At 39.4% G+C, this 13384-nt stretch overlaps 1 protein-coding gene across 1 annotated transcript in view; it reads left to right on the top strand.

The window, feature by feature from the left end:
- The window catches only part of LOC6564603 (myosin-G heavy chain), a 50140-nt gene that overhangs the window by 14113 nt on the left and 22643 nt on the right, over positions 1 to 13384 (top strand). Inside the window, exon 2 of the mRNA XM_032738347.2 lies at positions 6335 to 7689. Within this exon, the coding sequence (XP_032594238.1) occupies positions 6463 to 7689 (1227 nt within the window). The 5' untranslated portion in view covers positions 6335 to 6462. The remainder of the gene's footprint in view (positions 1 to 6334; positions 7690 to 13384) is intronic.

Below are 13384 nucleotides of genomic sequence, written 5' to 3' on the forward strand. Positions count from 1 at the left end.
TTTGTTGCCAACACTTTCTGCTGCATCATTAATGGCAGAGAAGTTTTGCTTCTCTTCTCTCTCTGTCTCTCCCTCTCTTATCCTTTCTCTTTTCCTTTTTTGCTGGTTGCATGTTTTTCAAGCAACAACAACAACGTCTGCGAGGCTAATCAAACAATAAGAACAACAACAACAACAGCAGCAGCAGCAGCAGCAACAGGCTGCTGACAATGTTTATTATCGACTTTTTTCGGATGCAAGATTTTTGTTGGTGTTGTTTTTTTGTTGTTGTGCTTGTGTTATTCTTCTCTATTCCAAGAATTTAATCAAGGTGCATCTCCAAAGAAAAGGCCGCAAGCAGATGAGTGCGCTGCCCAAATAGTTAAAGGGCAAAATTAAATAAACATAGATAAATGTGACGACAACAACGACAACTTACAACAACAACAACAACAACAACAACAACAACAACAACAACAACAACAACAACAACAAACAAGAATATGTGCAGCTTACACATAATGACGTGCCGATAATGAAAGAGCAAGTTGCTGTTGTTGTCGTTGTTGCTGCTGCTGTTGTTGTTGCTGCTGCTGTTGTTGTTGCTGCTGCTGCTGTTGTTGTTGTTGTTGTTGTCGTGCAATCATTTTGTAGATGCGCGTGAGCGATAAAATTTCAACACCCCTTTTGGAAGATTTTGGCCTCAAGCAGCACAGCAACAAAGTGCGCAAACTCCATGAAAAACTAGTAGATGTAAAGTACGTGTTTCTGAGACCAGCAAATGTACCACACTTAGAGAAAAAATCGAGCAAATCAACAAACCGGGCAAAGTTTAAAATTCTAGACTAGACTAACAAAAAAAAATAGAAAATAAAGTTTTTAAACTGTTGTTTTTTGAAATCTTTACAACGAACTAACTTGAACTGAAATATATATGTAAGTAATTCGTAAATTAAAATGAACTTCAACTAAGAAATTAAAAACTAAAACGCTTAAAACTTATTTCAAATAATAGATAGACTTGTACTTAGTACTTATCTGTACGTGCTTGAAGAGTTTGTGTTCAGATTCTATTTAATTTGATTGTTTTTATAATTACTAAGATATACTTGAATTAGGTGGGGTATTCCGACGATATGACGAATATAATTGATTTCAAACAGTGCCAAGTCGTAGGAAGTTTGTTTATATCATGTGGGTTTTATTATGACATTCAAAGCGTAGCCAGCCAGGTTGAGAGTAGAGTTTGGAGAGTCGAGTGTGGAGTGTGGTGTGTGGAGTATGTGGACAGTGAAGAAGAGCTGAGTTTTGAACCGGTGTGCGATAGTTTTACTTAGCCACCTGCACAGACTCTGGTGACCAACAAGTTTCACACGCTCGAGATACTTTTAGTTCACTTTTTCGTATCGTTTTGTTTTGTTTTGTTTTGTTGAATTTTGCTTTGTTTTCGGCAACAGCTGGCTGCTGTTTGGAAAAATCTTTTTCGTTGTTGTTGCTGTTGCTGTTGTTGTTGTCTTTTTCTTTCTTCTTTGGTATCTAATCAATTTGCCGGCACAATAGCAAGATGATGCGAACAGAACGATGCCTGCAACACGACAGCTGGCTGTGACTTTATTGTTTTGTATCTGTCAGCTACGTTTTGTTGCTGCTGAGCCAGCAAAGCCAGTCAACCCAGGCACAGACGCTGCCCCAGGCGGCAAACAATTAAATACAAATTAAAGCAGCGCCTCCAAAATGTATCTGCTAGATACAAGTTCATAGCCGCCGTACCCAGACTCAGACTCAGACCCCTATCCTCCGCTCTAGGTGGCCAGCGTTTTTGAGAGCGCCAAAATTGAACAAATGAGCGCCTAGTAGAACAACAGTAGATATTCGCTAACTCGAACCACTTGCTTAACTCACAAAAATGCACAAATAAAGAGTACATCAGATGCAAAAAACCAAATCTATATCTATATATATATATATATATCTGTATACCAACCTAACAAATTCGAATAGATTTCATTGAAAACCTTACTCGAAAGTCAGTCAAGATTTTAAGCCAACCAATGAGATAATTTTATGGAGAACAGCAAATTAGATTACGTATAATTCGAGATAGCGTAGTTTGGCTGTAAGTTGAGGTTGAGGTGTATGTGTGTGTGTGTGTGTGTGTGTGTATCTTTGCAGCTGCGCAGTGATTGCTGCTTTGTTTAGCTTTGGTTTCTCTACGATATTATTTGGTTTGGACTACCTGCGACCAGGTCATCTGTATCTATATATATATGTATCTGTATTTGTATATGTATCTGTATCTGTATCTGTATCTGTATCTGTATCTGTATCTGATTGCTGCGCATCTCATTGTTGTCTGGCAGGATCGGTTTGGAAACCGGTTCACGAGCATCGCAGAGGCTTCATCAAATTCTATTCTATTCTGTATTTCTTTCACTTTTTTTTTTAAGGTTCAGCTATTGGTGTTTTTTTTATTGCCTGTTGTTATTAGGTGCGTCTGCTCGTGATTTGTTACATTTTACACCTGCTGCAGACACTGTTGTATTTGTATGCTTAGCATCTGCATTGCAACTTTTGCCTGGCAAAAATGTGCTCTTTTTTCTGTTGCTTCATTCATGTGTTTCATGTGTGTTGGCAATTGCAGTTGTCACATAAATCCGACCTAGTTGGCTATAAATTCGCTGCCAATATTTTAATGTACAGTGTCCAAGTACCCAACAGAGACTGCATTCTATGATTTCCAATTCGTATAATCCTGTTAAATTTAAACAGATTTGCAAACCCTATGCCAATTCAATTATGGCTGATACGAAGTCGAATTACATTTTTATGTATGCATATAATTTGATTTTAGGAGACGACTTTTTATTTCAATTACTTTTCGCCAACATTTCTGGACGCATACATACATACATGTATGTAGTACATGTATATGTGGAAGGAGTGAGGAGAACTGGGTGCATGTGGAGCTCACATAATATACGATTGGGGTTCAGGCTTAACCAGCAACTTCATTGTAAATGGCTTTTGAGTTTTCTTGTTGCTGTTGTTGATTTTGCTGCTGCTGTTGCTGTTGTCGTTGTTGCTGCTGGTGTTGTTGTTGATTGTGGTTATGCGCTGCTGTTGGCAACTTCCTGTCACGTCTGCCACAAAAAAATGCTGCAGGCCTTGCATTACAACGGCAACTGACGACTGACAAACAATTTGCAACAAGGCAACGAAAGTTTCGGCAGCTGCATTAAAAACGACATGAGCCAAAACTTTAGTCAAAGCGGCGGCAAACAAAAACTGAGAAAGTATGCCGGCCAACTGACCACTCGGACACTGCCTTACAAATGACCACAATGCGAGAGAGAGTGTTGTCCTTGCAACATGCAGCATTCAGCAAGCAGCGATAAATGTATGCATACCAAAGGTATGCGTCCAACGTTAACTTAAATTATGTGCAACCGCCAGCTGACAGAGGGACAAACTAATGATGCATATGATTGTTATTTATTGCACTTAAGAGCATCAAAACAAAACAAAAACAAAACAAAAAAAAACCTGATTACAATTTCCAGCTGTTTCCAGCTCAAACCAAAAATAGTCGTAAATATTTCTCAAGCAACGCGTCACTAAACTCAAAAATGCTAATTTTAAGACAATTGTCCGAGTTACAACATCGATTTGCAACTTCGTAAGTCAACAAGCAGCGAACATGCCCCGAAGGACTTCTTCTTCTTCTACGCCCCCCCTTCCCCCGGATGTAATTACGCGCAACTTGAAAGTGTTCATGGCGGCAATAAATACAAATGGGCTGTCGTCAACTTTCCCAACCAACTGTTTTTTATTCCATTATTCCATTATTTTTTTAATATCTTAATGAAGTTGTGCAAAAGTATGCAGTAACATGCCGATGGAGGTATCTACGATCCCATAAATGATGTATACAAATTCTTAGCTAGCATGAACAGTAAAGTCAGATCACAGAGACTATATTTGATCGATATCTTTTGCTGTTTCACGAGTATCGATTCAAAGCGATTTTAGATTATAATTTTAATTTTCACACTGCGTGTGTGAGTGCTAAAAGACAATGGGAACCTTGCTTATGCGGCCAGGAGCCGTCAACTTGCCGCTTCTGCCTCTTCTCCCGTCAGTTGCCGTCAGTTCGCATCCTTCTTTGTCATAGCCATTGGCAATAATTTGCTGCCTTGTTTTCAACTTGATCTCATTTCTATGGCAGCTCCTTGTTTGCTGTTTTGCGGCGTGAGTGTCAGTTGTTGACGCAAATTACAAACTGTTGCATTCTGTGCATGCTTCGGGGCCAACTCCCTCCCCTGCCCTGCCCTGCCCTGCCCTGCCCTGCCTCAAATCTACTTTCAATTCCCCCTTGCCACCTCGTTCACTCTGTAGCTGTTTCTGTTATGGTCGAGAATACAATTCGTCCCGCTCCCCATCAATCCACAATAAATCCCCTGTTTGCTGCTACAATTCAAGCATACCCTGTAAAAAAGCCTCTCGAGCCTATCACCAAACATATATATTTATATTTATCTATATATGTATATATATATATATGTATATATAGTACTTATCTGTAAGAATATATTTTGTGATCAATATGCACTAATGGATTTATGAAATTTATTCTTTTTTGTAAGTTTTTTATGTATATTTTTTAATGTATTTTCCACAATTGTTGTGAGCATGCAAACATGTGTATTAATGATACTTTAGTTCTGATTACACGGTATTACTTAATAAAGCACTCTTGACTATTATTGCTTTTTTTTTTGCATTTTTTTGTTTTGTTCTTGCTGCGGTGGTTGCTACTCTTGTTTGTTTGACCTGGCACCACGAATGTCTGATGAGAATCTCGTTGGGTGGCTCAATGGAGCGCAGGGGCGAAGGGTGTGGCAGTCGCTGGTGGCAGCTGGTTTGTGCGCTGACCGGCGCTAGCTGCAATATTAAAAATGATAGAGATACTCGTACTCGTACACTACACACGACTAGTGAAAGAGTTGCTAGACCATGGACAACCAACCAACCAACAAACAAACAACGAACCAAATGCAAGTTGAATGGGGGGACTGGGACAATTGCAACATAACCAGAGTCACAAAGCTGCCTCTGTCTATGTGTATGTGTGTGTGTGTGTGTGAATGTGTGAATGTGTTTTCTGATGTGAATATTTAAAGCCGACTGATGACGAACCAAACGAGCAGCAAGCACTCTTTAAAGAGTTGTCTTCGCCACCCACAACTGCAAACTTGCCTCAATTGCTTGCACTTGATGAGTTTGGCTTTCGAATTACACAGGTTGCATTTATAGGCAATCAATTCTGTTATAATCGAAGACAATTTCTGCAATCAGATTCGCTTTGAATTGGGAGTTCTTTTTCTATGTGTTTGAGCCAAAAGTTGTATTGAGTATTGCATTTATAGACATTCATCAATTAATATCCAATAATTGTTTAAAATTGCTAATACAAAAGCTTGAGTTGAAACTCACTCGATTATATATCTCGAATCTAATTAAAACGGGTTAAAAGGGGTAAAATAAAGTTGTGCAGCGACATGTAACGGGCTAAAGGGAGTATCTCCGATCCCGTTGAGAATATTATATATTCTTAAGCCGATCTCAGAGACTATAAGGCTATAAGTGACTTTATGAATTAAATTTAAGTTCTCAAATCGACTTAATTTCATTTGAATGATAATAGGAAAACTTGAAGCAAATTAACTGTATTTTAAATCGTCTCTCTCTGCCCCAAAACATTCCCCGACCAATCTCGTTTATTCCATGTGAAATGTTTCAACCTTTTTCCGCCCTCTTTGTTGCTGCTAACTGCTGATAAGTTGTAGTTGACGCATATCCCATTACGGTTTCCGTTTGCGGTTGCAAGCAAAGAGTCCCCAAGGTGAGGCAGCTGGCTGCAACTTTTGCCGTTGCCGTCCCTGCTGATTACCTGCCCTCTTTCCCTCTTTCCCTCTTTCCCTTCCCTTGCTGTCTGCATTAAGCTCTGCTGGTCTAATGTCAAGTTAGCTGAAAATTATTTAGGATTGTTTTCTGAGTTGGAATTTTGGTTTGACTTTGTTTTGCTTTCTGTTATCGAAGCTGCCTGCAACAATGCAATTTTGCTGCAGCAATTGACGATTGAAGTCGAATTTTGATGTGTTAATCTGAAACTGATTTAAGGAACAACAAATTTGACTTTGACTTTGAAAATATTCGAATTAAAGATATATGTATAAATATATTATATATTTTTTGTACAATATAAAGCTAAAGGTTAGAGCATTGACGCTTCGACTTTGCAGTTAAAACACTTTTGTGTAAAGCTTTAATTTTGGTTTTCCTTTTTGTGTTGCAGCAACTAAAACTTGAACTGATACTGGAACGGGAGCAGCAGCTGCAACGTGGCAACTGTCTTTTTCGGCAGTGGGCAACACTTTTTAATTGAAAAACTTTACGCAGTCATTACACACATACACAAGAAATATGACTGTGAAATTGGCCAAACTATTTGGCAGCAGCAGCAGCAGCAAATCCAGCAACAATGGCGCCAACATTGCAACCAACAGCGTTTCCGTGTCCAACAATGACTCCAGCATAACACATCACAACTTGCAACAGCAGGCGCCGCCATTGCCTCCGCCTAATGCCAATATGAAGCTGATCAAATACTACGATCATCATCATCATCATCATCAGCATCAGCCCGCGGCAATGACCATTTATGGTCGTGCATACGAGTGCAGTCAAATGGTTGTCGATGTGGGTGAGGACGAGGAGGAGGAGGAGCCGTATGACGATTACGATGACAATATGTCGCTCAGTTCGGCATGCATGCAACGCAATCATCCATACAATAACTCACAGCGTCCCCTGCTCGGCGATCGTCGTACGACGCTCGCCAAGAAAAAAGGAGCAACAACAGTTGCAGCAGCAACCAGTTCACCAATGGCTGGCATACCACTGCCGGCGCCACCATTGCCACCGCAACGCAGCCACATTGGTGGCACCTATGTCTCGCCGTATGTGCAACAACAGAAGCGGGATAGTGTTAAGGGACTGCACGGCTTCAATGACTTCGATACCCTATCCCAGCAATACAATCAGCATCTGCAGAGCAGTCCGCACATTGGCTATCCATATGGCAGTCCCCCATCGCCGACGGCACAATCGAGCGACTTCTGTTTCGATAACAGCAACAGCAACATCAACAGTAGCAGCAGACAGCGGGAGCAATCCTTTAAGGCCGTCTCCAGCAGTAGTTCAACGGATACAACCAAATCAAATTGTAGCTCTAATTCGGCGGCAAACGGATCACCGCCCCGTTATGGCAATGTGCCCTATCCTGACTTGGACTCGCAATCACATCAGCAGCAACAGCAACACCAACAGCAACACCAACACCAGACATCCTCACGTTTCGAGGACGATTTTTGCACGCGTCGCAATCTGGATTTTGTGGGCACAGGATCAAATGTTACTGCACCTGCTGCTGTTGCTGCTGCTGCTGCTGCTGCTGGTCCCGGTCCCTTTATTTTTGGCATCTCGCACGAGCAACAGCAAACGGATTATGGTCGACAGCGTTGCAGTAACAGCAGCAGTAATAGCAACGGCAACGGCAACGGCAACGGCAACGGCAATAGCAACAGCAACAACAACAATCTCAATCAGCCTGTGATAAATGCAACACCCATCAAGGAGCACAATGCGCTGGTAAGTGCCACAAGCAATAGTTGTAGTCTTGCAGTTGCAGCGGGTCTTTGTTTCCTGTTTGCCTGTGCTCTAAATTGGCCTTAATGCTCGCTGATGCCTTTCTAGGGTAATTAGAGATTGCTAAGTAGTCAGCGCTCTCTATAACTCTCTCTCTTTCGCTCGCTCTCTATCTCTCTCTATCTCTATCTCTATGTCTGTCTGCTAAACGGGGCAAGCACACCTGTAAAAGTTTACCGAAAAAGCGATGCCATTGCAGATAAAATTAATTAGTGCGTTGTTCTGTGCAATTATATTCGTTAAAGTTTCACTTGTAAAATGAGGCAACAAGCAAGATAAAAGAAAAGAAAAATCTCAGAGCCAAACACTGCCATCTCATTAAAATCTTTATCTTTTACAATTTAGACGTTTTTGGGTAAAAGATAAATTCAATATCAATTAATAAAATTTGCTAAGCGATTTATATTAATCAAACATACAAAAATGTTTAGTTTTTATTTTTTATTTTTTTCGATTTTTCATTATAATTTTCATTTTCTATGAAAGTTATTTGATAGAGCCGTCCAATTTTTTGTTTAAACTTGTGGAGCATTACACGAAGTGTATTTACTCAGTTTAATCAGGTTATTTGGTAGAAAAAAAGAACTACAAGAACTTGAAGAAAATAAAAACGAATTAAGTCTCGAGAGATACAAATAGTAGAATAACTGAAAGTTTATTTTTATTTTATTTCTTGATAACTTCTTTTTTAAGCACTTTGCTTAGTGCAATGGACAAACTCTATCGATTTGGTGGTTTGAAAATATTAGCAAAAGAAAATGTAATTTCGAGCGTGTCCAAATGGAAGATGGGACTAAATAATTTTGTCACGTTCGCGACCATATAGATTTTTTACTTCAAAAATTAAACAAAGAGTTTATTGAATAATGCCTCCGATTATGTTCTCTACATATATATTTTTTTGTTTATAACTTAAAGGTATCTTAAGCTGAGTATTGTTTTTTCAGTGGTACTCGTTAGGCGCTCACAGAAAAATGCTTGCAATGACAACAACAACAACAACAATAACAACAACAAAAACAACAATAATTTGAAGTTTTTGGTTCAGCAGTAGAAACTTGAAATTTTCACAGCATGCAAAGCACTTGCAGAACAGCAGAAAATGTTCGCAACAATTTCAGCACAATTCATTGATGTTGCTGCTGCTGTTGTTGTTGAGCTTCTTAAGAATTTGTTTTCTGCTGCTGTGGCGGCGGCGGCGGTGGCGGCTGTTGCTGGTGTTCAAATTGAAACGAGCTACCAACATTTTTATGGCACGACTGTCTATTCTGATAATGGCCAAGGCATCTCACCTACGGCCTGCACTTTGAGAGCCAGGCAAACAACAAACAAACCGTTGGACACCACAACAGAACGTAAGCGCAAAAAGCAGTTGAAAAAAAGAATACGAAAATGTATATATATATATTTATATATATATATATATATATACATTTTGTAGTAATGGGAATGAAGCCACCAAGCAACCAAGCATCATCATCGCTGCACAGTGCCTGTCCAACTTGAGTTTTGTGGAGCCTTTCAATGCTCAGCAGAACTTCACCGACGACGGGCGACTTGACTGCAACAGTAACAATAACAACAAAAAGAACAACAACAACAACAACTACAACTACAACAGTTGCATGTAAACCCTCTGCCCCTTCTCCACCTCCAACCTTTGTTTGCCCCCATTAATGCCAAGCAAATTAAAATGTTGCGCAAATAAAATGTAAGAAATTTTCACGTTTTCTTCTTTGGCGAAAGGCAACAAAAGACAAAAAAAAAAAACGTACAAAAAGACAAAAAAAAAATACAATATACAATATACAAGAAAAGAAGCCGTAGAAAACTGTTAAGGGAAATGGCGAGAAAAACTGGATTTCCAAACGCGAGCATCGAGCATTGAGCACTGAGCACTGAGCGCTGAGCGAAATTAAAACACATTTCGTAAATGAATAATGAAATGAATGCATGAAGCGAGTGAAACGAGTGAAACCGACTAACTTGGCCAAAACCAATGGCCAATGACCAACGGCCAACGACCAACGGCCAAAAAGACCGCCATTGGGAAGTGCCCAAAAATCGGTTGAGAATTGCCCACAAATCGAGCAGCTAATGAGCCAACTGAACTGAACTCAGTCACTCAGCCACTCAGCCACTGAGCCGCTTAAAAATGCAAATTGCCCATTTTGTATTTATATATACCCATGCATGTAAGCAAGTACATATATGTATATATATATACGTATATATATATACGATTCAGCCAGGCCATCGGTACCTCTGCTGCCAAGTGGGATTAAAGTATTGAATTCAGAATCGATTTCTAATGTGATTCTCATAAATTTAAGTGATAATATGCGGAAGAGTTTTTCGTAAATTTGGCCCATTAACAATGATAAAAGATTTTTTTTTATTTTTTTATTTTTGGCGAAGAAGAACAACTTTTCACTGCCATACCTTTCTGAAAATTAAACTGATTTTCACAAGCCATGGCTTTTTGATCATAGTTTGAGCTCAAGATTAAAACTGCATTTATATTTGGTAACATAATTTTCGCAAAAGATTCTTGCAAAATGGCTGCGAGCCTATGCTCTACCAGCTGAAGGTGTTGGAGATGGATGGACGGAGGCAGGGGGTAAGACCTGGTATTCAAATGCGGCAGTAGGAAAAAAAAGAAATTCGTAATTGCATTTAAGTTGCTTAATTGACAGTCTGCCTTCGAGGTGGCAAGTAAAGTGCACTTATCGTTGCCGTAATTGCCTACCGTTCGCAATTAATGCATTAAGAGCGAGAGAGAGAGAGAGAGAGAGCTAAAGAGAAAAGGAGGGGGGGGGGAGGGGGGAGACTAGTGAAGAGCTAGAGAAAGTAAGACATGCAAGGTAGTTGTGTATCTGTGTGTATATATTACGATTTAAGTTATATATATGTATATATGTATGTGTAGAGGCCTATTGTCGATTGCAGTCAATTGCCCAATGATCAATTTACCAATTTACCATCCAACTTCTAAATTGCAATTGCCTTTCTCCGTTGAGAGATCCACTGGCAGTAGCTGGCTGCTTTTTTTGCTTTTGTCCCTGAGGCCAGTTTGCTACCAGTTGCCAGTTGAACTCATCGATTGTCATTTGTCGTTTTGAATTGTGATTTTGTTTTGCGTCCGATTCCCAGTCCCAGTCCGAATCGAGGTCATGCATGTCGTGTCAGAAACCAGACAATATACCCGAGACCATATATGAGACGAATGTGAATTGTGTGCTTATGGCATCGGTATCGTATCTTGTCCGCAAGGTTGCGGTTTAAATACATATGTAGCAACGTCGACGGCAACGAAAACAACAACAAACAGCAACTTTAATACTACCTACTAAAATAGCGAGAGCAACATGCCAAATCAAATCAATGTGGAACAAATTCAATTGCGAAAACGTCTTTCGATGATCATTGCAACACAAAAACATAATATTCCACACGATAAGTGGAATATATATATATAAGTAATTATCTTTTTTAAGAAACTAACATCATTTAAAATGCTTACATATCTTTAAGTTTTACAGAGTATCAACGATTCACAGACCATTTGCGAGGTATAAGAAAAACGTACTAGTTTCTTATCGATTTGGCTTAAAATCTTCTGTGTGATTTAGCTTGGCTTTGCAGCTTGCATGAAACTTCTTTGTTTACCATCAATTATTTACAAATTATAGCCGCAATTCAATTAGCACAACAAAAAAAATACAAATAAAAAGAAAAATAATACAAATAATTAAAAAACTTTTGTGTCAACTTGATTTATGTACATATTGAAGCGTAATTTATGATGATAAATGTTTTTTGTTTTGTTTGCCGGTTAAATAGATTTGAAAGGCTTTAATTGCATTTAATTGTTGGCTCAACATAACATTTAGTTTTGGAAAATAATTGAATTACACAATTTGTTTTGGACTAAGCCACCCGACTCGACATGGCTCGAGATGGGCAACCTTACCCACAACCCACAACCCACAATATTTGTATTCAGTTTTATTGACCAATCGGAGTTAATCATAGCATGAATATTGTGTTACTTAAGATAGATTAACTGCAAAATGCGAAACAGCTGCATATGTTTTTTTTTTAAGTTGTGTAGTTGAAATCAATGTTGTTGTTGTTATTGCTGTTGTTGTTGTCGTCATTGTTGTTGTTGTCTGTGACTATTGCCACATAGTTAAGTCGTCCGAGCGCGTCGCTCTGTCTGCTAACTGAGCCAACAGTGCCAGACAGACAGACAGACAGACAGACAGACTGACAGACAGACAAAGTCAGACTCTAATTCAGCTTTACAGCCAGAGTCAGAGCCAGCAAAGAGCAGCGAAGCGATCCAGCAGCTTGACAAGCTTTCAAGCTTGAAACTGGGTGAGCCAGTCAGTGTTGCCAACTTTTGACAGAAAAACAAAAACAAAAAAAAAACAGCTACATTTTGGAGGAAATTGTTTTTGCAACAAAAAACGATATTTGCTTTTTATTATTATTATTTATTAACCCAAAATCTTCTTGATATTAAAAATGGATTTGTATCGATAAAGGTGATAAATAAACTTGAACTTGTATTACAAATTTGCTCTGATCTGGCACTTGTAGTACTCGATCCACTGCGATCGGCGTATTAATGACAGACTGCCACCGGACCGGCTGTGCTGTTCATACTGATCCAGAATATATATTTACTAAATTATACCATTATACTATCATATTGAATATGTCAATGGTTCAGGGTACAAAATATCAATATTCCCGCTGCCCACTTTATGGATTTAACGGGTATCAAGTGTAAGTGTTGGTAACACTCTAGCCAACTCTGACAATGAGGCACAACAACGCTTTGGAAATGCTGTTGTTGTTGTTGTTGTTGTTGCTGCTGCTGCTACTCTGTTTTCGGAATCTCGAACTGTTAAGCTTCACTTCATGCTGCAGTTGTTAATGAATTTTATGCCGCATGCTTACTGTCTAAGCTGTCCTCCTTTAATCTTCAGTTACCCCGGCATCCCGGTATTCATTTCCCGTTTGGTGCATTATTTGATTAAAAAGTTTGTTTTTGGGAGTCGTCTGAACCAGAGATTAAGTTTAGTTTTTAAAGTCGATTGAGACTCAAGCAGAGACGCGTGACAACGCTGACAATGCTTTGAAAGTGGCTGGCAGAGCCAACCTATGTTTTCTGGTGCGAAGTTGGCAGTTACCAGTTGCCAGTTGCCAATTGCCAATTGCCATTTGACTTTTTGGCAGCCAGTTAAATGTTGTATCGAGGTGTCATCGTTGTCAAACTTGTCGACGCTGTCAAACTTTTCGTTTTGGCTGCTTAGCAGTTGTGAGCGATTGTTATTTCTCAGTTCTCAGTTCTCAGTTCGGTAACCTGCATGAGAGCCAGACTCAGACTCAGGCTCAGGCTCAGGCTCAGGCCCCAATTAATTGGCATTAAATTGCACAGATTAAATGTCGATTTTGTCACTGTGCCAAGCGTGCAGTCTTAACGGCGGTTAAATGTAAGTTTAATTAACTTTATGGTTGGTAAAAATGCACTTGTATATTTCCCATTCAGATGACGCACAGTGGAGCCAATACTTGCAATCGGTGTTCAAATATTATGGTTCCGATTTCGGCTGATATTGATTAAGAA

This window comes from Drosophila grimshawi, unplaced genomic scaffold, assembly GCF_018153295.1.
Source record: "Drosophila grimshawi isolate 15287-2541.00 unplaced genomic scaffold, ASM1815329v1 contig_848, whole genome shotgun sequence".
Taxonomy (NCBI): Eukaryota; Metazoa; Arthropoda; class Insecta; order Diptera; family Drosophilidae; genus Drosophila; species Drosophila grimshawi.